This window comes from Sminthopsis crassicaudata, chromosome 1 (genome assembly GCF_048593235.1).
Source record: "Sminthopsis crassicaudata isolate SCR6 chromosome 1, ASM4859323v1, whole genome shotgun sequence".
In the NCBI taxonomy this organism is placed as follows: Eukaryota; Metazoa; Chordata; class Mammalia; order Dasyuromorphia; family Dasyuridae; genus Sminthopsis; species Sminthopsis crassicaudata.
In genome coordinates, this window is record NC_133617.1 from 335,732,945 (window position 1) to 335,760,321 (window position 27,377).

The window sequence follows — 27,377 nt, forward strand, 5'->3', positions numbered from 1 at the left end:
ACTTGGAGAATATGCTACTTAGAAAGATGGGATTTTGTGCTCCCAGAGCAAAAATAACAAACACATCTTGTCACTCCTCACTAGAATTTTTGTAGTCAAACTCTAGAAACTAGTGGAAGAATTGTGGGAATGGTATTATGATATTACTAATGCTGTCAGATTTACACCTCAAGTTTTTAGTATTCATAAGTTAATATCACAATGAGGAATATTTATTTACATTCATATTTTGGCATTTGTGGTATTAATATCATATAAAATGTTTTACTTTATCTGTGTTTATTAGCAGTATGTTCTTCCTTATAGAATTTGTATATAAAATTTTTAAGAATTATATGATATGGAAAAAAAAACACACAACAGAGCACAAAAGAAAACTTAAAAGGAAGCACAGGAAAGCAGAGTAGTTTTTGGAAATAATATATAGTGTTTATTATATAGTGTTTTTTATAAGTAAAATATGAAGTGGGAAATGTTGGAAAATATTCTTTTTTTATCTTTTTTTTGTATTTACATTAAAAAACAAAAATTCTATGAAACCAAACAAGTTTTATTTCTGTGGGGGTTATTTTTCATTTGGGCCTGAAATTGGTATGTGGAACTCCTAATGTGATAACACTCTTCACCAGTTCAGAATGACAATTCATCTTTAAGTTAGGAATAATTATATCTTATGTCAAATGTCCATACATCTCTAATTAATTCTACTTTTGATAACATTGAGAAAGTCCACAGATTTTGTGCTAAGAATTCTGACAGGCTGATATGAAAAAGCTTCCTTATCTTAATCTGTAGACTCTTCAAAGTCCTGGTTCCCTCTTTGTGTAACTATAACTGGACATGATCTAGGCAAAAGAAGACTTATTCTGTAGGATCTGGCTTGGTGGAGAGGAACCACCTTTTATTTTGGTGTGTTTAGAGTGTGTTCCTATCAATTAATAAATATTTAGTTATCTACTATGTTCTAGGCATTGTATAAGATACAGGGAATGCACATATAAAAGTTCAACAGGTTCATTGGGGAAGTATGTAAATGTTTATACACACGCCCATATAAATACATGTACATTCTAAGAGAGGAAGCTAGTACATATGTGACTTTACACATACATTCCCATACAGTGCTTAATACAGTTCTTAACAAATAATAGATATTTAATAAATGCTTATTGATTTATACTAAGCAGCAAACTTAATTTAAATGTTAAGATATTAATCACTATAACAGAATGCATGCTTCCTTAAAATCTGGCTCTGAACTCTGGTGGACAAAGTTCTCTTCTTATTAATTCATGCAAAATTTTTTTGAGGAGATATTGTCCCTATATACGTAATTCTTTTATGTTACAAACCAATTTATTGGCATTAAATCCAGAGTAACTTTTTACTTCCTCATGTTATTATAGATAAAATCATCAGCAAAGGAAATCAATAGCACTAAAAATTCTTGCTATTAAACAAATAGAACTTTCAGAAAATTTCTGAATTGTTCAATTCCCTCTCACAACCATAATGTACCTTGCCTCTGACCTAGTCAATAATAGTAGCTAACATTTACATAATACTTACTATGCATCAGACAGTGTGTTAAGCACTTTACAAATATCATTTAAGTTTTTTTCACAACAAATGCAACAACAAGTGGGAGGCAAGTACTATAATTATTCCCATTTTAGAGATGGAGAAATGGTAATCAGAGGTTAAGTGAATTACCCAAGATCATACATGTTTGTAGGTGAAATTTGAATTCAGGTTTTTTCGACTCCAAGTCACTAATATGTCATACTACTTTTACTCTGTTATAAAAATGGAAGCATTAAAGTGATCTCAGATATTCATGATTCAGATACATTTCATTAGACAAAAAGGTTATCTTTTTGTTTTTCATTCTGTCCTGGAATATAGTACTCAGGGGCACTTATACCTGGGCAACATACCTGAATCCCATGTATACTTTAAATGCCTATGGTACCAAGGACTTCCCACTTGTATGCTTAATATAATTTAATTGCCCCACTAGGTAATTCTTAAAATAAGTACTTTTGCCTAGTACCTCCTCTGTAATTCCACTCCTATTTTCTTGTAAATATAACTCTGGAACACTCTCACCCACGAATCACCACTCTTTCCATGCTGCTGTGTACACAGATACCAAACCTCTTGCACTAAAATTGTGCCTAATCCCTCATGCTACTCATTTCCTTCTTTAGAAATGAAGTTACTTATCTTTTCTTGTTGCCCCCCCCCCCCGAAATAACATGAAGTAGAGGGAAAAGGTCTTCCTATAAATGGAAAGAATAATTTTTCCCCTTTTAGCACTGCAACATTCCATGTTCTTTATGGTTAGCCGTGATTTTTTGAATTTTAGGGCACTTCTGCCATTCTAGTAAAGCTTGTTAGATCATACCTGTTATCCTTCATGACAATCAGAACTTTTGGTTTTATAGTTTTATGTGGCCATTTTTCCTCCTTTATCTTTCCATATAAATTGGCATATTGGGGAAGCAAACCTACATAATGCCATAAGGTATGAAATTTATAGTGACCTTTGTAGCCTTTTTTTTTTTTAAATGTTCTGTGAAGCATGATATACCTCAGAAAATTGTTGAATTTGTTGTATGCCTTCATACTTTCCTGGAATATTATAGAATAGAATTTAGTGTCCAAGCACAAATATTTAGGAAACTTGCCAACATCAACTACCTTTCCATTTTACCCTGTTATACTAGGATACCTTGTGTTACTATAAGTGTAACATGAACCTTAATAGTGATTCTGGAGACTTACATGAATTGACACTGTGTGAAGTGAGAGGAACCAAGAAAACATTGTACAAAGTAACAACAAGATTATGTAATGATTAACTATATGGACTTGGCTCTTTTCAACAATGAGGTGATTTAGGCGAGTTCTAATGATTTTGTGATGGAGACAGCCATCTGCATCCAGAAGGGAGAGGTGGAGTGAGAGAGGAAAAGAGAAAGAGGGAGAGAGAATTTCAAACAAATTAGATTTCTCTCTGCTATGAAAAAAATTCTCTGTTTTTTTCCAACCTCTATGCTTTTCCTTCTAATGTTGTATTTTTCTTAGAATATCTTTTTTCCTCCTACTTGTCTAATGTATTTCATATGATCTGTTATAGCCCAATTTGAATGCCACTGCTTTTAGTAAAACTTTCCTGATCCCCTGATTGATAGCAACCTGCTCACCCCACTGCCTATCCCACTTGTCTCTATTTTTCAATTCTTAGTTCAATCACTAGAGAACAATGTGTGTTATCATTTCCTGTGTGATGAAAAATGCTTAAAATCGATAGAATTAATAAAATCTAAAGGAGAATTAAACAAAAGTAAAGAAGAATATGTTATGAGTCTTTAGGTATTTTTCTTGAATAATAATATATTTGCCATTTCATGAATTCTGAAGTGGAGTGAAGAATGCTTAATTTTTTTGAAAAGTATGAAAACATTATTACGTTAATGTATTTAAATCTAAGCTTTGTAATGATAAATTTTGTTATATATTCTGCCAATTAAAAAAAAACCCTCTTAGGCATAGCAGTTGAATATATGACACTCACTTTCTAAATATCGTAAAAATTTTTAAATATCTTTTAGACAGGGGGTTCTTATTTTATTTTAGGAATATATTGGTAAAATTGCTGCTTCAATCACTTTCATTAGTGAAGCATAAGAGGGTTACTGTATGACACTGATAAAGAATAATAAAGTATTTTAAATTGAATTTATTTTTGATGTTGGGCAATTTGTTGGAAGGGGATATGCTAGGCAGAGAACTGTATTCTATAATGAATGAATTACTAATGAATGAATTGCACAGATTGTCTATATTATCTATAGTCAGTATTGTTTGAAATACCCCCTATGAAGTTTTTACATAATAACTCAAAGAGAAAAGTCTTGGACCTCTAACAAAAGAAAAAGACAGGTAATGTTCAGTTGAATTGCCAGTATTATTTCCCAGATTTGAATTTTTGGACTGATCATTTTAATGTCATTTATAGTAAAGAACAAAAAGATATGCTTCAGAAATTATTTTCTTATTCATTTAAATGAGGCATTTGCCTAGAATTAGAATTGGTGATGCTAGAAGAAAGGTTTTATTTCACTGTATGTTTTGGGAGTTTCATGTTTACTGAAAGAGACAAATCACGAAATATAGAGGAAATTATCCCAGGATAAACTTAGTGCTGAAGTAAAGTCATTACTAAAATCAATAAGTAGATAAACTTAATTTTACTTTCATATCAAGGAGTGCTTGGTGTGCATAAATTGTCATTATTGAATGGTTAGAGCTATACTTTTGCAAAGTTACTTAAGCTTCACTTTCAGTATCAAATGCTGCACAGCTTAAATGAAAAATTGTTCCTTATCAAGAATTTTAAAGCCATCAAAACTAATCATGTGACATATAGTAGGATACTGTTGCTCTTTAGTTGCTTCAATCTTAAAAAGGCTTATCATTGCAAATACTTTTTGAAAGCATACTTGTATCTAAATATGTAATTTTCCTTTTAAAAAAAGATATTTTGGTGCTTGAGTTTTTTTCTATTTGGATCTTGATCATATTATGTATGATATTTCCTCTTAATTCAATTACTCAGCATAATCCTACATTTGTGATACAGGAACCAAAATGAAGGGCATAGGGCATAGAAGATTGTGAGTAATAAAGAAATTTAAAATAGGATAAAGTAGAATCAGTTTCATTTTTTAAATACAATGTTTGAAAATTCTGTTATTTCACAGATTAGTTTGAATATAATTATAAAGAGTGAAAATAATTATTAAAGCACATAGATCAGCACTCAATCTATTTTTTAAAAGAGGTAATTTAGTAATATACTAGTGTGGATAAACAGTGGATAGCCTTGATATCCTTGGTAACTTGCTTCCAGGAGAGTTAAGAGATTTAGAGGAATATCCTCAGCACATTGAACTCCCTGTGAAGGATTTGTTTGAAGATATTTATGCAATTTTGTCTCACTTAAATCTAGTTCAAAGTAAATTATCACCTTGATGTCATTGGTCCCTTTGAAATGAAAGATGAACAACAATAATAGGCAAGAGTTGCTCAGCATGAGAAATGGAGGATCTATTGTCAGATAGGCACTAGCTTCTTAAACTGTGAGTTACATCCTCATGTGCAATCTCAGAACTGAATGTGGGGGGTGCAAAATTGTGATTTATTATCAGTAAATGTTTGATTTGTATAACTATTTTATATATCTATATAGCCGGGATGACATAAAAATTTCTTGGGGAAAAAAGGGGTCATGAGTGGAAAAAGTTTAGAAGGCCCGATCACTGTCACTTTGCTTATGTGGATGAGATCAGAAATCTATTGAAGTATGTCTGTATATTTGTGAGAAGATATGTGTCTTTTCATGTGTGTGTATGTGAGAAAGAAACAGATACACAGAAGCACACACAGAGACACACACAAATAATACACACACAGAAAGAGAGATACAGAGACACAGAAAGATAGAAACAGAGACACACAGAGATAGAGAGAGACAGACAGATATGTAGACAGACACACAGAGAGACAGAGACATGCACAGAGCGGTACAAAGAGAGATAGAGACAGAGACAGATACAGAGAGACAGAGAGACAGAGACACACATATAGACAGACAGAGGCACACACAGAGAAACAAGAGTGTTAAACATACACACACAGAGAGTTAGACAGAGAGAGCGAAGAGAGAGAGAGAGAGAGAGAGAGAGAGAGAGAGAGAGAGAGAGAGAGAGAGAGCGAGAGAGAGAGAGAGAGAGAGAGAGAGAGAGAGAGAGAGAGAGAGAGAACACACGAGAACAGAAAGACCAAGGTAGATTGAGACAGATAGAAACAGACATAAAGATCACTCACAGAGATAGAAGATACCTGGACAGAAAATAATTTATATTTTAATTTATATGTGAAGAGGCAGCATGATATAGTGGATAGAGGGTTGATTATTGATAGTTTTTGGAATGAATTTCATATTCCAACCTTTCTGCAGCAAGATTTTGTGTTTTTATTTGTCAGATATTTAGCATGTTTTCTTTGACTTATGACCTTTAGAGAGAGGCAGTGTAGTGGGATGGATAGAGTCTTACCTCTGACACATATTGATTTTGTGACATTCATCAACAAGCATTTATTAATCTGCTATATGCTATGTGCTGTCATGAGTAAGCAACTTTTCTCAATGACCCAGGCCATTCTCTTAGAATAAGTTAAAAATGAGTTACCGATCTGTTAGTAGAGAAAGTGTCCACAGGTTCCCCATAATGATGAAGTCTGTCCCCACTTTCATACTCTCAAATGTGTGTGTATATGTGTGAGTACATATACATGGACACATACAAACACACATATATGCATTTGTATACATACATATATGTTCTATTTAGTATGTATGCACATATAGTTGGGACAGATATGTGATTTCATGTTTAAAAAGAACTTCCTGTGAGAAAATTCCCTTTGCTAAAGAAAATCATCATTGGCTTTTTAATTTAGAGTCTTAATAATTTAACTGAGGCATTGGAAGATCAGAGAACTACCATGTCTAACAGACCAGACTTGAACTCATATTCCTTTTTTCATGACTGGGCTTCTATCTACCTATCTTTGTTGAATCTTATTTGTGTATCTCTATTTTCATTCAAAGCTCATAAGAGTTAAGAATATACAAAGGATGAGAATGATTTGTGTCTTTCTAGCTCCAAGTGTCCTAGGCTTTATACTGTCTCTTCTAGAGATGGGTCTATACTATGTACATATGATGAGTTAAAATAGGAAGAGAAATTAATTATAAATCATATGGTTGACTTTTCCCTCAGTATGTCCCAATTCTAGCCTACTAGAATCTTATTCTTTAGAATAATCATAAGTAAATTTCAGACATCTACTTGTCCTACATATAAGTCAGAAAAAAAATTCTATAGTGCAATAACGTAAAAGCAAGTTTTATTACAATCCAGGAAAATGGTGTGAGATCATAATTTAAAGACGATATGATTTTACTTATTATCTTAGGAAAATGAAAAAAATCAATTCTAATAACTGAGAGAAAAGAATGGAATAAATCAAATATTCAATGGATCTGTAACCTGCATAAAGAAGAAGGCAATTGTAAAGCCATACGTTATTACGTATCCTATTCTGTTTGTCATTCTGGTGATATCTAGCCTGGACCTTTAAGGTATATGCTAGAGTCAAATGTAGCAGATTTTCTCTGGGAGAATTAAATCTACTAATGCTAGTGAAAGTTAGGAGATCAGAGAGGATGTCACATGGGTTGGGGGATTTGTTGAGGATATATAGGACTTCTATTTATTTGCTTGCACTCATTGAAGAGACTTTCCAACTTAGATCTTCACTCTTAGCTTCCTTAAGTTGCAGATATGTGCTAGGAAAAAACAAAACAAAACCCAGTATATTCTCCCTCCATTCTTCCTTCCTTCTCCTTCTCCTTCTCCTTCTCCTTCTCCTTCTCCTTCTCCTTCTCCTTCTCCTTCTCCTTCTCCTTCTCTTCTCTTCTCCTTCTCCTTCTCCTTCTCCTTCTCCTTCTCCTTCTCCTTCTCCTTCTCCTTCTCCTTCTCCTTCTCTCTCTCTCTCTCTCTCTCTCTCTCTCTCTCTCTCTCTCTCTCTCTCTCTCTCTTTTAATTGTGTAAGGGGAGAGTTTTCCAGTGTGTTTTCCATTTACAAGTCAAGTCAGGTTTTTTGATATATCTTCTACAACATTGAATGTTTATGTATTAATATATTTTCTATCACATTATTCATTGATTTTCATTTCTGTTATTATCTTTGGATTGGAGGGGAGGAAACTTTGAAAGTACCAAGACAGTTCATGAGAATTTTGTAAAGTAATTTCTGTTTACTAAGTTTTTATAACTGAATTTAGATGGCTTTCCAGATATAATAAGCCTATATAATTATTAAACAAAGTTTATTTTCAGAATGTTGGACTTTCATCAAAAGGACACTACTTGATTTGTTTTGGATGGCTAACCTATAAGTAAGGATAGAGCATAAATTGGATGAGATTTGTGTTTTCAGTGTTTTATCATCTCAGTTGATGTAGTCATAAAATATAATCCCAGATATGACAGGGCGTTAACATTTAATGATCCTTTTGTGGACATAGGAACACCTTGCTTTGGTTTAGTCAGAAAGGAGAAGAAATGTCACGGAATAAATAAGAACTCATCTCTTAGTAGCCTTTTAAACATATATTTAAATCAGTTTGAGATGATAGAGATCCAGAGAGGAAAAGGAATGTGATTTCTAATGAAATGCATTGATTCATGGAACTGAAAGAAGAGGAGACTGTGAGAGGACATACATGGAATTTTGAAGAAAGATTTAACAGCAGATTTACCATATGCTCTGTGATGAATACCCCATACTTTAGAATACCCCATAAAGAAGTAATCTCCTGAAACCTTTCTCATCATGGAAAATGTCTGCATACTTTTATTTCAAAGTCAAGAAGGATTTATCAAGTACCTATTATAGGCTTGCTCCTTTGTTTTAATAATAACTAATATTTATAGAGCGTTTGAGGTTTATAAAATACTGTACATATTTTTATCTCATTTGATCCTCATAAATGGTTATATTGCTGCTATTTTATCCTTATTTTCAGGAGAAGATTGCATTTTTTTTTTGGTAGACTTTTCTATGAGTCACATAGAAAAGTAGGTGATTTTTGAAGAATCATGAATTTTCAGGAGTTTTGACACCTTTTAAGTTAATCAAATACTGCAATTTAGCTTTTTTATTTTATGCTTTCATGAAAAAGGATTCCCAATGTGTATCTAAAAAGATATCATTAAAATAATTTCCATGATTTTTTTTTCCTGAGGCAATTGGGGTTAAGTGACTCCCCCAGGTTGCCCCTGCCATGATTTTAAAGAAAGGTATCAAGTTTCATTAAATTCTAACTATTAATAAAAATAATATTGCTTAGTTTGTAACACTATATTCTGCCCATCTGCTCCTAGTTATGCAATGGAGGTTCATATCTGTACCAAATGCACTTGGGAGGAAGGGTTGAGAAGGAAAGTAAAGGAGAGCAAAGTCAATCTTGAAGCAGGCTGATACTTGCACTTTTGCTTGATGGTGTTTTTTGGTTAGTTTTTATCTGGATGGCAAAAGGTCTATCATAATTTGCTATCTTGTTTAATTCCATGTTTACATGGGATATTTAAATTGTATCATTATTGAGCTCTGTCAAAATTTTTAAAAAAGCAAATTAAAAGCTCAAATAATCATTATTTTAAAAGCTATTTAAAAACATAATGAATAATTTTATAGGTTGCAAGGACTGCATATTTACTTACTGAAAAATTCCTAGATTTTTTTAAACTGCTACACCTCAATAGAAACAGACAAAAAATAATTGCCTAATCACAAATTTATGGGGAGATTTTTTTTTTAATTTATAATTTCATTCTAGGTACATTCACATGCCTTTTGGAATTAATTTGAAATTTTAAAAAAGAAAATACTATTTTTAAAAACATATTTTCCTTTTAAAATACATGGACTGAGAGTTAAACTCTTCAAAGTACTTATATGCAAAATGAATTTATTTTAAGATTTTTTAAGATACTGAACTCCCTACAACCTATAATCCATATTTTTTCATTAACTTAAAATAAGTTCTGTTGAGATCTGTTGAGATCTTTTATCTGTTGAGAACTTTGATAATAATGTATGACAATATATTGTTTTATATTATCATTTACTACTTATTGTGGGTAAAGGGATAGCACATAAAGGATGAATAAACTTTTCCTAAAACCAATAAACTAGAAAGTACGAAGGATAGAAAACTATTCAAGGAGATAATAAAAATTATGAATAGGATAAACATTTTCAGTCTGCTTAATGTTGATAGTTTAGTGGTTTGTGTTCCAGTCCAGTTGTATACAAAATGCAGTTTTTATTTTCAAAGTACACTGTTAATATCACATATTTTAATTTATCCCATAGCATTTTGATTTGAGATAATTGGTTAATTTTATCATAAATTACTCTCCACAGAAACTTTGTTTAACTCATATTTTTTCTTCTTACAACGGATATGTCCTCAGTTGTCTAAAATCTCTATCTCTATGCCACCCAAATTAGAGGAAAATATGGGGAATATAGAACTTTGCAGCTCTCTGACTACATGGGGCAAAGAAACTGACCTAATTCCTTAAATTAATCAAATCAAAACTTTTTCCTCTGTGAAATCTAGTAATGTACATTATTATATCTTAGGGTAGTCTGATGATCAATGAAAACATTTAAGTACTTTTATCTCTTCAAAAGAGCAGCCTTATTTGATAGTAGACCAGTCCTCAATGAGTTGTGCAGTTAGAATCCTCAGTTGGATTTGATCCAGTGGAATTATTTTCTCATGCTGGAAAAGGTCCTTGGCGTCTCTAGTGTACCTCACATATATTGTTTTTTCCTCTTCTCTGCTTCTCACAATTGAAAGATAAAGTGGTTGCCTCTTCTGTATTACTCTGGAGACCTGCCTCTTTCAGAAGGATCATAGATCTTACTTTAGTTTGTGTGAGTGACCCAACATCTGGGAATATCAATTTTTTATTCCTGTTGGACAGGTTTCTTTCTTTTTGTAACCTTTAACTTCTATGGGTCATAGAGCTAAAGTGTAATGGATCAAATTGTCTAATGGAATTTCAGTTCTCTCACTGCCAAAGTAAAATGTTACCTGATATTTAGTTGTAACCTGAATATAGAAAGATATAGAATGACTATAGTTTAAATTGTAATGACTATAATAAATATATTAGATATCCTCATTCACACTGAACTATATTGGACAAAGTAGTCATTTTAAATAGGCAATATCTAGCACTTTTGAAATGTATAACTTGATATTCAAAAGACATTAAAATTAATTTGGAGAAACATATGGAAACAAACTCTAGATACACAGTAATAAAGATGTTTTTTTTCCTCTCTCTGCCTGAGCTATTATCAATGTGTGAAAAGTCCTGCTGGTGCATTTGACAATTCTTTTATGCTTTATAATCTATAGATTACAGAAAGGTACCTAGAAACACTAAACAACTGAATTTTTCATGATCCCACAGCTAGTGTTTGTCAGAGTAAGGACTTGAGTCAGATCTTCTTTGTATGTATTTTAAGACCTATAGAGAGATTAAATAATAAATGATAAATAATAAATAAATAAGACCTAGTAGAGAGATGAGATGTAAAAATTTTCTCTACAAAAAAAAAAAAAAAAAAAAAACAGAGGAAATGCATAAGAGAAATGCAAAGTGCTATATAAAGTTCCATTGGGGACAGCTATTATGTACTTGGAAGAATAGGGATAATGTTCTAGATATAGATAAAGATTCTTCTGGGAAAAACAAATAAGTAACTTATAAAGAAATAGGTTTCGGTTGGATGGATGAAGATTTTATAGAATAAATTTAGTTTCAGATTTTTTGAAAAAATATTCTATAGACATTTGAAACTATATTTTGGAGTTTAAGGAAGAGCCCAGGTGTGGAGATAAAGAATTGGGAGTCATTCAGAAAGTGCTATTTGAAATAATGGGAAGGAATGGGATTACCAGTGGAAGCATTTTCTAAAGAAAAGGGCTAAAGCCAGAATTTTAGTGAGTATTTGGTTACATGAAATCAGAAAGATGAAGTTTACAGAGAGAGAAGGAATAGTTAGGAAAGTAATCCTAAAAGTGGTTTAAAAAGAGAATCAGGAGAATAGAGTATCTCAGAAAAGAATGGCCAATAGTAGCAGACACTGTATGGAGTAAAAGGATGAAAAAAGCCATTTGTCCATAGTGACTTTTGAGAGAACAATTTCAATATAGTGTAAAGGCAGAAGATAGAGCAGAATTGAAGAGAATGAATAGTAATAGAAGGGAGGTTGGGGGTATAAATGTTAACAAGATGTTTCAATGAATAGGAAGTAGAATAGATCTGGATGAAGCTTCATGCTATGATAGAAGGAATATTGACTTTGGAATTAGAGAAAATGAGTTCGGATTCTAGTTTGGAATTTGCTATACATGTGACTTTGGACAAGTCATTCAGCTTCTAAGAATTTTGGTTTCAATATGGTAAAAATAAAGAAATTCGATTAGATGACTTAAGTTCTTTCTAAGTCAGTGTCAGAAGATGATTTCTTAATATTAAATTAGCCTTGAACATAGTTTCATTCTTGTGGGGAAGAGGCAGCAGAAAAAGAGAATTGAAAATTTGGAAGGGAAGCTGAAAAATAATTCTTTTTTCCCAATAGTATTTTATTTTTCCAAATATATATAAATATAATTTAATATTAATTTTTTTTAAGATTTTGTGTTCCAAATATTTTTTCCTCCTTACCTCTTCTCTCCCCAAGGCCTCAAACAACCTGCTATATATCATACAAGTATAGTACTTTTAAACATATGTTTTTGTTTGTTGTGCAAGAAAAATCATGCCAAAAGGGGGGAAAAACATGAGAAACAGAAAACAAACCATTAAAACAAAGATGAAAATACTATGCATTTGAACCGCATTCAGTCGCCATAGTTCTCTCTCTGGATGTAGACAGCATTTTCTATTCCAAGTCTTGGATCGCCACATTACTAAGACGAACTAAATCTATCATAGTTGATCATCACATCATCTAGCTGTTATTGTGTACAATTTTACGAGGATTCTGAAGGAGGAAGAAATCGATGGGACAAAGGTAGAGGGTAGATAGGTTAGTCCAATTTTAAAGTGAGTTACTTTGTTGATTCAGTATATATAGTTGGAATGATTTTGAGTCTCCTTTGTCTGCTTCCAGTTCCTGAAGTCAAGCAGAGAATGCTTCTGGCTCTTGTCTTCATTGTCATGGAGGTCTCTAGGGCTAGAGGTTAAAAGAACCCCTGCTCTGGCATGCATAATCATGTTCTTTGTTTCTCTGTAGGTGCTAGTTAGTGGGTCACTTTCAAAAGAAAGCAGTCTTCCCAGAGTATTGGTGTCTGTGGTATGGCTGCAGTCTTCCCCAGAGGGATTGGTTCATTCTTCGACTTTTGTATAAATGTTTGTATTGGAAATCTTGCCTCCTACATACTACCTGACTGAATAAAAATAAACTCTTGAGTTTTTCATGTTCTGATCATGAAACTTCTCTATACTGGTATGGAAGCCTCAGAGCCTCTTATAACAAATCTAGCTCTTATTATTATTAATTGTTTTTATACAGGTCACTTATTATACCCTCATAAATTGATTAATCTACTGAATTCAGCGTGAAACTGCATTTCTGTGGAGTATAATAATGGGAACTTCATTGTAGCCAACATAATGCTTTCTATTTCTGAAGGGAGAAGCTTTCACAATAATGATGCTTGCCCAATTAATCTATCCCATTCTTCTTATAATGTTATTAGTATCTTATCATAAAGTAAGAACCTCTCTGAGGCTCAGTTTTCTTTCCTATAGGAATTCACATTTCTAACTATTTGGAGAAGTGACCGTGAACAAACCAATCTTTTCAGTGCCCCAGAAAATTCTCCAAGACTACATGTTGACATAACAACTGCATAAGCAGAGGGAGCTGCCACTAGGCATTCAATACACCAATGGAATTGCAGGCTGCCTAAAAATTACTATTGTTATACTTACAGTATGTTTGGCACATAATAGGCCCCTAATAATTGCTTGTGATTGATACTCCTGAAATGCACTTATAATTTTTTTAAATTTATACTGAATTTGTCTATATACAAATCCAGTCTACACTTGTAGACTACAACTACATTGAGTAAATTATAGGTTTTTGAAGACAGGAAACCTCTCTCACTTAAACTTTTATGCCTCTCAGAACTTGACACAATATCTTGTATATATTATTATTCAATTGTTTTTTAGTTGTGTCATTTTTAGGATCCTATTTGGAATTTTCTTGTCAAAGGTATTGGAATGATTTGGCATTTCCTTTTCCAGCCCCATTTTACAGATGAGGAATCTGAAGCAAACAGGGTTAAGTAACTTATTCAGGGTCACATAGCTAGTAAGTACATGAGGTATCATTTAAATTCACGTTTTCCTGACTCCAGGCCCAGGGCTCTATCCGCTATGAGATCCAGTTGGCACTTAATCATTGTCATATGGGTGAGGAAGTATGTTGTGCACAAGAAATACAAAGGCTTTGAAGACACAATTAGGAGGATAAGACAGACATTCAAGAAAATAAGAATATAAGGTGGACAAATACAGTGTTAAATGAGTGAGCTCAAGCAGTAAATATTATAGTATTTGAGAGGAAAGTGAGAACATTGAAGACTGGCCTTAGAGAAGGCTGAGTAGAGGAAAAAGGATGTAGACGGAAGTAAAGAGCATTAAATGTCTTTTTCAGATCACAGAAATTTATGGTATTATTTATATTTAAAAGACTGTACAGTATTTGGAAAATAATGCTGCCAATTGATATATATTTTCTCTAAGATCATATGAGAATAGGACTTGAAATCAACATGAAGTTCCCACACAGATGAATTCATGAGTCCATTGACATAATGACAAAGTTAATTCCTGATAATCTATTTACAGATTATTATGTATCTAATTTATTGTGCATAATTTTTCATCCAAGAATGATTTTCCTCTTCTGTTAACCAGGATCCTCTGGAATCCTCTCCTCTTTCTGTTGGTAAACAGAAGTGCCAACAATTTTACTGATAGTCAACCCAAAATATAATGAAAATTACAAACCAATTATTGTTAAACAGGAGGAAAAAAACCTACATAATTCAGTCCAAAACCAAGTTTAAATTATTATACGTATATTGTCTGACATGTCCTACATAAGTTGTCTTCCTTAATAATATGGTATAATAGAAAGTCAGTAGTACTAGATGGAAATCTGCTTCTCCTTATTCACCAGCTACGTAATCCTGTGCAAAAGAAAACAAACAAACAAACAAAAAAAACCACAAATAACTTCATAATTATTAAGAGGCTTTGTTTCTTCATCTACAACATGGAGATAATATAATATTTATACTATATATTTCCCAGGGTGCTTGTAAAGTAACCTCTTTGTGCAAAGCACTTTGTGTATGGAACAATTATTATTTCTATTCGGACATATGAGTTCTTCGGAGATTTTCTGGTGAGGAAATGTTGTCTACCAATGCATATTAGCAGCTCTTTAGCAATTTATTGCAAAAGAGCATTTCTGTAGTTATTGCTGTTCATCCTGGAAAAGAAAGGGTAAGATTTTTTAAAATTCCATTTTCACACAACCTAGAATAAATGCACCAAATGCTTATGTTCTCCTCTAATTATTATCTATCATAACAGACTTTATTTGTGCAGAGATTTAATAGCCATTAAATGGCTGATATATTATGATAGGCAGTTGCAGGCTGTACAATCCTGTATAAGTTTCCTAAACTCACTGAGCCTTAGTTTCTTCATCTATAAAATGCTGAAAATACTATACCACTTACTCCAGAGGTTTGTTACGAGGCAAAGATTTTATAAATTTAAAAAAATGCTTAAGAACATATTGCTATTACTCATTGTGCAACATTGAAGGTTGATTGATTTTTCTATCTTCTAATATTGAAATCCAAAATTCTATGGGCCAAAGAAAATAAATAAATAAATATTTATTGCCATCAAACAATATAATAACTATCAGCTTCAGGCAACATGAAAGCCCCGTGCTAAGTTAAGTATGTATTGAAGCGGTTTGTATTAGATTTGGTACAGTTTTGAGGATATTGAGGTATTTCTCCCCCACCCCCACCCCCTTAATGATAGTAATGCTTTCCTTTGAGATTATTTCCAGATTTTTTTCTTGTATATATTTTGTACATAAATAGTTGTTTGCATGATTCTCCCCCGTTAAAATATGAGCTAACATTGTAACAATGACTATTTAGAAAATAGAAAATTATAGAGCTTTGACAATCATTTAATCCAGAGGTTCTGAATTGGAATAATGACTGTATGGCAAGAGAAGCTAATTATTTAGAACAAAGACTACTAACCCTCCATAGAACAGTATCATGGAGCCTTTGACAAGATTTAAAATTATATACCTGCTTTTAATATGATATTAGTTTTCTTTTGTATATACAATATACATAGTATGTTTTAGCCATTTAGAAATATGTTGTGAATCAATAGTTTTCTTCCTGTGTGTTTTACAAAAAAAGTAGAGCTCAAATGTGTACATTTTTAGTTTTAGGATTAGATATGCATCGCCCTCTCTGATTTGATTAGGTTTTATTTTATGCATCAATTAAAAATAAAAGTTTTAATTGTCTTTGTCCATTTTTGTATTTTGCAGAAATTACCTCTTCAGGTTACAGCTTGAGGATTTGTCACTGATCCAGGTAAGGGGACATATTTTTTATCTCCTTTCTTGTCTACTTCAATTAATTCACTTGCCTGATGTGATGGAAACAGATGTATATAAGCTATCAATCAAGGGATAGAGAAGTTTCAAAACTACAATGGGGTTGACAGGTATTTCCCTTCTCTTAGCTGCCCCTCATGATGTTGTCATAGAACCAGTTTTAAGCCTAGATTAGCTTTTGAGCCCTGGCAAGTGTATCTGTCACTGGCTCACTTGCATAACACTGATTTATTCTTGTCATTAATAAAAGGTAAAGGTAAATGGTATTCAGCAAGTTTCTAGAAGATTGGAACTTTCTGTTTTCATGTTAGAATTTTTTTTTGTGATAGGAAATATCTTGTTAAGGTTTTATTGTGAAATCTCTTCTATAAACTAAAAAAAGAGACATAATTTCTTTCCTATTGTTATGATAATTAAAGATTGTTAAAGAATGGTAGACAAAAAAGGTTACAAAACTTAAGTATGGATATCCAGCTCACGATTTTCTTCTGAATTGTTGCTTGTAGTTCTTAGGGCCTGTAAACCTGATACTAAGACTCTGAGAAATAATTAAAAAGAAACTAATTTCCCCATTTGCTCTTGAAAATACTGTTAAGTTAAAAACTTGCACAAGCTCCATCATTTATTAATATTGATTTTAAAATTAATCCCAACTAAAAAGCATATTACCTTGGAAGATGTATACAAGCAGTAAAAAGGCAGGTTTTTTCCTTTATTTTTTCCTTTAATCTCTTCTTTTTACATATGGGGTTGAATTAGACAACCTCCTTAATTTCTTCAAACTCAGACTCTGCTAATTTTTTTTCCTAACAGAAGAAAAAGTATAAATCAGATAAAATAATAACAAAGCCAACTGTCCTAATATTCTATGTTAAAATTAATCACATAGTTCTTGTAACTTGTTTTACAACTTTTATCTTTTAACTGACTATGATATGAATTTTTTAAAACTATGGCTAAAGTTGTGCAAACATTGTTAAAAACAGACTAATTCCAACAGTGATTTCAAATAGACTTTTATGTATATGTTAACTCTAGCATATTTGGCCTACATAATTATTTGCCTGCAGCATAGGGTATAAGAAAAGTTGAAACACTGGAATTTTTGCTTTTATGAACATGGGAAGATTTCCAAGAAAATAGTTTAATGTTTTTATTCATGTGTTTGAAGGAATTCTGCATAGCATTTTATCCACTATAGTCCACATATTTATTGATATAATACCTCTGTATCCTTGGTCCCCTAGTCTATTTCATTGCAGAGATAATTTTCCATGATCAAATGCTTACCAATTAAGATTTGCAAGTATTCAACAGCTATCTGTTCAAAAGTTGTCTGAAGAATTCTTAGACAAGTTGTGGCATGTGATTTTAATAGAATGCTGTTGTACTGTAAAAAATGATAAGCAAGATCCTTTCAGAAAAATCTGATAAAAATTGTAAGAACTGATGAAAAGTGAAGTGAGCAGGAACAGGAGAACATTGTACACAATTCTTAGATATTCTGAACAATACAATGATTCAAAACAATTCAGAAAGACAAGATAAAAAAATGCTAAAATATTTCAAGTCATGTAAGTCTTTTGTTTAAAGATGAGAAATGGTCATCAGAACTTTACCTATTGGAAACAAATTGCTTTGGAAAAGTTGCAGGATATAAAATAAACCCACACAAATCATCAGCATTTCTGTATATTACTGACAAAGCCCATTATCAAGAGATAGGAAGATAAATTCCATTTAAAATAACTGTATAAAAAAGAAAATGCTTGGGGAATCTACCTTCCAAAACAAACTCAAGAACTATATGAACACAATTACAAAACACTTCTCACACAAATAAATTCAGATTTAAGCAATTGGAAAAATATCAATTGTTCATGGATAAGTCGAGCTAACATAATAAAAAATGACAATTCTGCCTAAATTGATGTACTATTTTCAGTACCATGCCAATCAAACTGCTAAAAAAAAACTATTTTATAGAATTAGAAAAAATAATAACAATATCCATCTGTAAGAACAAAAGTTCAAGAATATAAAGGGAATTAATGAAAAAAAAAATACAAAGGATGGCGGCTTAGCAGTATCAAGCCTAAAACTATATTATAAAGCAGAGTTATCAAAACCATTTGGTACTGGCTAAGAAATAGAGTGATGGATTAATAGATTCAATTAGTTACACACAACACAAAAATCAAGACCCATAACAATCTAATATTTGATAAACTCCCAATTTTTAGCTTCTGGAGCAAGAACTCATTATTTGTCAAAAATTACTGAGAAAACTGGAGAAAAATATTTCAGAGACTTGGAACAGACCTACATCTCATAACCCGTAGCAAAATGAGGTCAAAATGGGTACATTATTCGTACATAAAGGATACTACCATAAACAAATTAGAGCAGATCTTTGGAGAAGGGAAGAATTTATGACCAAAGAAGAAATAGAGAACATTATGAAAGGTAAAATGGACAACTTTGATTACATTAAACTAAAAAGGTTTTATACAAAGAAAGCCAACAGAAACAAGATTAAAAGGCAAGTATAAAGCTGAGAAAAAATCTTTACAATTAGTGTTTCTGATAAAGGTCTCATTTCTAAAATATATAAACTGTATCAAATTTATAAAAATACAAATTGATAAGTGGGTCAAAAGTTATAGACAGACAATTTTCAAATGATAAAATGAAAGCCAACTATAGATATATGAAAAATGCCCTAAATCATAATTGATTAGAGAAATGCTAAATAAAATTACTCTAAGATACCACCTCTTACCTCTGAGATTGGTAAAAGAATAGGAAAAGATAATAACAAATGCTGGAGGGGTGAGAAAACTGGGACACTAATGCATTGTTGGTAGAATTATAAAATGGTCCACAAATTCTGGAGAGAAATCTGGAAGTATGCTATAAAATTGTGCATACCCTTTGACCCAGAAGTGCCATTACTGAGTCTGTATCCCAAGGAAATCATAAAGTAGGGAAAAGGCTCCACATGTGCAAAAGTGTTTGTAGCAGCTCTTTTTGTGATAAAAATAATTGGAAAATGAGTACATGCCCATCAATTGGGGAATGGCTGAACAAGTTGTAGTATGTGAAGATAATAGAATATTATTGTTCTAAAAATGATGAACAAGCTTCTTTTGGAAAGGCCTGAAAAGATTTACATCAACTGATACTTTGATAAACAAGTAGAACCAGTAATACATTGTACACAATAACAAGAATGTGCAATGGTCAACTATGAAAGACTTGATTCTTCTCAGTAGTTCAGTGATCCAAAGCAATCCCAAGTAGACTTTGGACAGAAAATGCCATCTGCATCCAGAAAAAGAACTAAGGAAACTGAATGTAAATCAACACATACTTTGTTCACTTCTTTTTTCTGTTTATTTTTAAATCTCTCCCATGGTTTTTCCCTTTTGCTCTGATTTTTCTCTCTCACATGATTCCTAAAGTAATGTGTATTAAAAATAAATAAATGTTTTTTTTTCTTTTTTCTGTTTCCCTCCCCTCAATGTGACTTCATAAATTAATTAAAGCAAAATTAATATTTTCAAAATGCTAGGAATACAAATAGAAAAAGGAAACATCTCTTGCTTTCCAGGAGTTTACACTATAATTGGAGAGATAATACATAAAAGAAACTTCAGTTGCAGGGCAGATAAAAAGTCTGAGACTCCTTTAAGAGATCTTCAGAGTAGAGGTCAAGGTACTTGAATCCTCAGAATGATCATTAGGTTTTAATATTAGTGTGAAGGATTTTCACATTATAGAGGCAGGGCAAATGGTTAAAGGCCTGATGGTCCTTCATCTCTGTGGAAGAAATGTAGTTGTAACTCTTTTCTCATCAAAGTCCTATAAGTTCTAGGAATGCTTCTAAGATTTCTGGTGGGGCATGTAGCAAAGAAAAAAGAAATAGAGCAGAAGAACATTCCCTACAGGTGTTTATCCATTCATATTTTTGTTTCAAGTGAATTCCTATAACATCAAATTCTTATTTCAAAGCACGTGAAAACAACAACAACAACAACAACAACAACAACAACTAAATCACTTTTAAGAAATTATCCAAACTGTTCATCTTAAACAGTTTTGGTTAAATTTGGAATAATAAGTTTAGGATTATTCATATCATTTCTTCTTTCTGTTTAAATAATCATTAAAAATTCATTACTATTCAATAAAATAAAGCATTTGAGGAAAACAGCTCTGTATTCAAATAATATCTTTTCATTTTCTAAGCAGGATTTTATTGTTTATCCATGAAAAGGCTTTTTTTTGTGTCTCACTACATTATTAGATTATTTTATTCTATATTATATTTTCTGATGCATTGAAAGAAATCATATTGAAATGTATAGTGACAGAAGAGATTTAAATTATATATTTCAGATGTCTACTTAATTCTGCCATGATAATGGACCCCACATTTTACTGTGTTCCCCCCACATCCCTTGCTTTGATCACTGTGGTTACTTTATAAGAATTAGGCTTTTGTATTTTTTGAGAAAAAAAAAGTGCAGCTGGTAAAAAGCAACATTTGTACATCTGGAAGCATACAGTGAAGTACCAGTAGTCAAAATCTTACAGTGTACTCCCCCTTCCCCCAAGAACACAAAAGGTCTGGAGCTAATCCAGCTTGGATATCTCGTGTAATGTTATTTTGGGAAATTGCTCAAGATCTATCTTTATGTTTCTTTTTACTGAGGAAAAGAGAATTCACAGCCTGTTTCTCACTCACAACAGTTAGAACAAGCACAAAAACTAAAATGAATGTTCCAATTTACCACCTGTGTCTCTACAATTTCCAAACAGAAGACTGTTAAATCTCTTTTATTATTTGTTTGGGATTGGCTAAGGAAGGCTTCTTTTTTTTTTAATTTGTAGTTTGGTTTTATCTATCTACAAAAATGGGAAAGGAGCACATTTTTACATGACTTGCTACCTTACTTTCTGTGTCTTTAGGGATAAGTTCATTTCTTGTTTATGATGATAAAATGTTAATTATATAATTCATTCCATAACACTTCTGATGGGCCTGGGAAAAGTTGTTCTTTGATTTCCTCTCATTCTATGTATGTATTGGCAAAATGCATTTATAAATTCTTAGTAACCTTTCACAAAGAAACTATTGGAATCTATTAATTTAAATTGCTTCCTTTTATTAATATGACATTAAAATTTAAAAATAAATCGAGTCATTTTATATAAGCAATAAGCCTCCCTGATAGGTCATAACATAAGTGTATAGCTATACCCTCTTGAGATTCTACTGTGTAATTTAAAGAATGATATATTAATTAATTATTTAGACTGTAATTTCAAATGGGCTGCTCACACTGATGTATATTTTTTCAAATTATATATTGTATTTATAGTGGTCAAGAAGAAACTTGTACACACATGTTTTATTAATCTTTTTTTGTCAGATGCTATTAGTTTTAGAATTTTAACCCTAGTGAAATTACTTTTTTTTGAAATGACAAAGTTGTGCCCCAGTAAAGATAAATGAATAAGCTACCAAAATTTAATCAGTTATTTATTGTTAGGATCTTTAGACCCATGTTTTCTGAATTCTATTTTATATCTAGTTGCAATTTAAAATTGATTAATTTGATATATATTTATCTTGTGGACATAGATTGTTCCTAAGATATCTTTCTGGCTATGTATAGTGATAGAAATGTAAGACTCTCCACATTCAAGACAGTTATTAGTCTAGAAGATATTTTAAAATATATGCAAGTAATTAAAATGCAAAGGAGAAGTTGGAAAGGCCTGAGTAAAATATAAGGGACAATTACTGTGCTTCATTCATTTTTGTTTTACTTATCGTGATTACCATAATGATTAGAAATTGTTTGTAAATATTATTAAATAAATGGAATTGAATTGCTATTTCTGGTTCAGGAAATATCAGGGATATTATGGCATCAATGTAAAAAACATTTATTATGCACTTATAGTTTATTGGGTACTATATAACACAGCTCTAGGACAAACATGAAATTTGGTTCTAAAGGCAATTGTTTGGCATTTAAAGCTTTTCACTACTTTGACCATTCCTCTTTCTATTCCTTTTTTTTTTTCCTTTTATTCCTCTCTACACTTTCTATGATTTAGCTTCACTGGCTTATTTCTTGTTCCATGGGCACTCTGTCTTTCATCTCCATGCCTTTGAACTTGTTTCTTTTGTCTGAAATGCAGTCTCTCCACATCCCCTTATTTGTATCTCACTTTATTTCTTCACTTACCTGAAATATCACCTTTTCCATTTCTTTGTCCTTAACTCTGCCAACTGTTCCTCCTTTGCTTTGGATTTTACCTTCCATCTATTCTGTGTTTCTTGTTCCTAGTAATTTCACGTTTAAAATGTGAGTTCTTGGGACTGTTCCCCCTATTTCTTTATATCCCCAGCATTTAGCCTAGTGCCTGGTATATAGCACATTTAATGAATTCTTGTTGACTAACATGATCTCTATCCCTTTGTTATTTAGTCATTTTTTTAATGAAGTACAACTTTTTGTATTTTTGTATTTTCTTGGCAAAAATTGTGGAATGGTTTGCTTTCGTTTTTCTCTATCTCATTTTACAGATGAATAAGCTAAGGCAAACAGGGTTACATTACCAAGAGGAAGAAAACCATTATAAGAATGGGGACCAGTGTGAACAAAGGCATTCAGGCTCAAAAGGCAAGGCATTCTAGAACAAAAGTGATCCTCACAGGCAGAAAACACAGAAGCAGAAAAAAACAAGATGGTAGAAGGCTGTGGAAGCCCTTGAATTTTTAGCAGTAAGGAATAGGGAACCATTAGATATATATTCCTCCACTCTTTGTTAAAGAGACATTTCTATATCCTGGGATTATTTGGCTGTAAATCTTTCTACCTGAGACTGCATTAAAGTAAGGATGTAAGTAAGAAGTTCTGAAGAGTGTAAGGCAGTTTACACACAGTAGAACCGTTACACCCCAGAGAGCAATGGGAGTGACTAGTAAAAGGGAAGGCACTGATGAGATGAGTCTGGAAAAGGTACAGGGCTGAGCTGGAAATAGATGAAAGTTTAGGAAGGAAGACAGAATTGCTGACAAGGGCTGGATTTTAAAGTGATAAAGATAAATGAAAAAGACACTAGCAAGTTTTTAAGTAGGCAAGGTAGATGTTAATAATGATTTACTGAAGAGGTAAGAAATGCTAATTCTCTTTCAAATAAATACATATTATCTTTTGTTTTTAGCTGACTACATTTTCCATTAGTCCTCTTCTTCCTCCTCCTCTCAGAGAACCATCCCTTGTAAAATAATTTAAAGGAAAAAAAGAAAAAAATAAGCTGTAAAGTCAATAAAATTAATTTAAAAACTACAGATTCTTCTCATCAATAAAGGAGTCAGGATCAGAATGTATTCAAAGAAGTACTTATTCTTATTATATGATTTGGTAGAACTAACAAAACAAAAATTCTATTTACATTGCCAATATTTTGGTTCTTTTTGTTTTGAGCCTAGATTAAACTTGATTGTCCAATATTTCAACATTAGCATTTGATGGCTATAACAATAGTTGTCTTAGAAGACTTATTGGAAAGTTTAGGAGTAGATAAAGTTCTGATATCAAAGAAGATTCTTTTAGAAGTAGAATCATGCATGAAACGAGACAAGCATCTTCATGAATTATGATACATAAGTCATCATTTTCTCTAGCTAAAACATCAATAAATGTCATTGAATATACAATGATAGTATGCTTCATACATGTGTACATAGTTCTTTAGTTGATATTAGAAACTCGAAATAATAATGTTGGGAGTGAATCAGCATTTGACATGTCTAAATGATTTTCTTTGTGTTTAGGGAGAAAGTAATATTTAAAAAGGTCAAAAAGATTTGATTTCCAGCCAAGAAAACATTGAAGTGCTTTTTAGAGCAATGAGAGTGTGGGTGGTCATTCTCTATCCTAAAATAATATTAGGTGCCCACAAGGTTTTACTAAGAGAGCAAGTAATTTTACTTTTCAGAAAAAAAAAAAAACTAAATTTCAGAACTTTAGTATCTATCCACACTCACAAAGAATCATGCAACTTCAGAGTTGAAAGGGATAGACCCCAGAAGCCATCTATTCCAACTTGCAAACCATGACCAAAAAATTCCCCAGTACATAGTATCTAAGAAGTTGTCATTCAGCTTCTCATCCTAGACTTTCAGTGAGGAATTTGTTCCTTGTATTGATATGAAATTTGTCTTTGAAATTCCCACAAACTGAACTGGGATGCTCTCTTTCACATACTAGCTGTTAAAAAAAATTGAAGAAAATGAACTATTTCTTCACTTTCTTTTTTTCCTGCCTTCAATATATATCTCTATGTCCTTCATTCTCTCCTTGGATGAATGATCTTCAAAAGCTTCATTATCTTGGTTGCTTTCCTCTGAATGTTTGGATGTTTCTCAATTTATCAAAAGTTTTTTTCTAAAATTTAATCAGAATCAATTCACTACTCCACATAGATATGATGATAAAAGAGTACAGTAGGATACATCTCTACTCATATACAATGCCCGCACACACATGCATATGTTTGCATGTATGTATATATAAACATATATATATATATGTGCCTTAAGTCTGCAACATAGAATGCTTAAAGAGAAAATATGCTTAATGATTCTTTTTTGGGGGAAGATATGAGGGAACCCTGATAAGGCTGAAATACCCTATTTATTTTTTAATGCACCTACTATTCAAGCACAGATACAGAATCAAAGCAAGACTCTTAAGATGTAGTGATTCTGTTGTTTCATGGATTTGAGGTGATGTGGAAGTCTTGAATTGGGGTTATGAACTTGGTAGTGGAAAGAAACAATTTTGTGCATAGGTATTTGGAGGTAGAATTCTTAGGATTTTCCAACCATTTGGAAAAGGAAGATAAGGAGATAATGTAGGATGACACCAAATTTACAAATGTAGGTGACTAAAACTTAATGATAGTTTTGATAGATATATGGAAGTTAGGAAAATGGGTAAGTTTGGAGGAAAATATAATGATTCTGTTTTGATAATAAATTCAACAGATAGATTTTTCAGTAAGGTCACCAATCACCATTAGTCGTCTCTTCTTTCTTTTTCCCTTCCTTCTTAAAGAATTATCCTAATAGTATAAGTGTATCTATTTTATCCTTCATTTGAACCCAATAATTTTCTCTTCAAGGTCCAAATAAATTGTAGTCTATGAAGTTAAAAAATAACAACAATGTTTAATTAGTATATTGCAATATGATTGATTTTCTTTGCAATGCTATTCTATTTTATTAATTTTAAATCATTTTTCTGAGAAGGACACCACAGACTTCACTAGTATTGCCAAAGGGGAGCATCATAACATAGAAAAAAATAAGATTGAGTCTTTGATCTACAGGATGAACTAAATAACTATTGCAAAGTTCACATAATGACCTCTTTCTCTCATTTTCATCTCTGTTGCATTCTTCTATTCTCCAACTTCTGAACATCTTTAAAGGGTTTATAATATAACAGAGACATTCTTTTAATGGTAATGATCAAAGCCTATCTTTGCTTCTTCATCCTGACATTGCTTCTCTAGATCCTTTATCTTCTTTGTTTTGATTCAATTTTAAGGACCACTTCATTTGGCACTTTGGAAAGAGGTGAAGGATATATTCAAGCACCTTTATTATCCCTTCTTGGAAGAAAGAGGCCTTTTGCCTTAGCAGAGATGGTAGTCTGTTAACCATTTAAAAAAAACTCTATTTTTTATACTTTGTGAAGACAACATCCTTCGTTCTCAGTCGTTTTTGCTCATTCATTGCACTCCTTTTAAATAACTGTATATGTTTATTCTAGAAGTGGTTATTCAGGGGGTTAATGGGAATGGAACAAGTCATTGACATATTGTACATTATAAAATGTTCTCTTATTGGAATATTTTCTGAATTTTTATGTATTTGAGAAAACTCCTCAAACAAATTAGCCTAATTAGAACTTGGGCATATGCTGACTGATAGAATCTGAGAGTTCTAATTTCTGTTCACCCCACTAATACACTTAACCCTTTCCTTTAACTTAATAAAACTCATTAAAAATAATTGGACCTATGGTTTCACTGGTGCACAAAATTTAAGTGTGAAATTCTTTTCCTGAGACCAATCAACACTTGCTCTCCAACTCTACATTTTATAATTCTAGAGAATTGCTCAGGCCCACTGGAGATAAAGTTGACTTGCCAGGGTCACACATCTAGGCCATGAACTTTCTTATGCCAACACTAGTTCTCCAATCACTAGGAAAACTAACTCTATTTTATGCTTGCATATGACATTCAATTACATGATTTTGCTTAAGCCTCTATTAATTCCATTTAGACCTTGCAATAATGAAACTTGTTTGATTTCTTCATTGAGGTAGGCAGTGAGATGTTACTTATATTCAAGGTAGTTATCATTCTTATTAATATTTTCTTTTGTCAATAACTGATTTATAAATGTGGTGTTATTCACTTGTTCACTTGTTTCCATATACATACTTCAGTTTGGACCTTATGACGTGAAGAATTATTCTCTACCTTGCCCCTAAGAAAATCTGAATCATTCTCATCTCATTTTTCTTTTCTTTTTTTTTTTATTAAAGATTTTTATTTACAAAACATATGCATGGGTAATTTTTCAACACTGACCCTTGCAAAACCTTTAGTTCCAAATTTTCCCTTCCTTCTCCCCTCCCCCTCCCCTAGTTGGCAGGTAGTCCAATACATGTTAGATATGTTAAATATATATTTTAAATCCAATATATGTATACATATTTATGCAATTATCTTGCTGCACAAGAAAAATCAGATCAAGAAGGAAGAAAAATAAACTGAGAAAGAAAACAAAATGCAAGCAAACAACAACAGAGAGAGTGAGGATGCTATGTTGTGGTCCACACTCTGTTCCCACAGTCTTCTCTCTG

At 32.0% G+C, this 27,377-nt stretch overlaps 1 protein-coding gene across 3 annotated transcripts in view; it reads left to right on the forward strand.

Moving 5' to 3' along the window:
* The window catches only part of SEMA5A (semaphorin 5A), a 623,550-nt gene that overhangs the window by 236,701 nt on the left and 359,472 nt on the right, over positions 1–27,377 (forward strand). For all 3 annotated transcript variants that reach the window (XM_074279132.1, XM_074279134.1, XM_074279133.1), the window contains one exon: positions 16,342–16,387. In XM_074279132.1, coding sequence (XP_074135233.1) covers positions 16,342–16,387 — 46 coding nt within the window. The remainder of the gene's footprint in view (positions 1–16,341; positions 16,388–27,377) is intronic.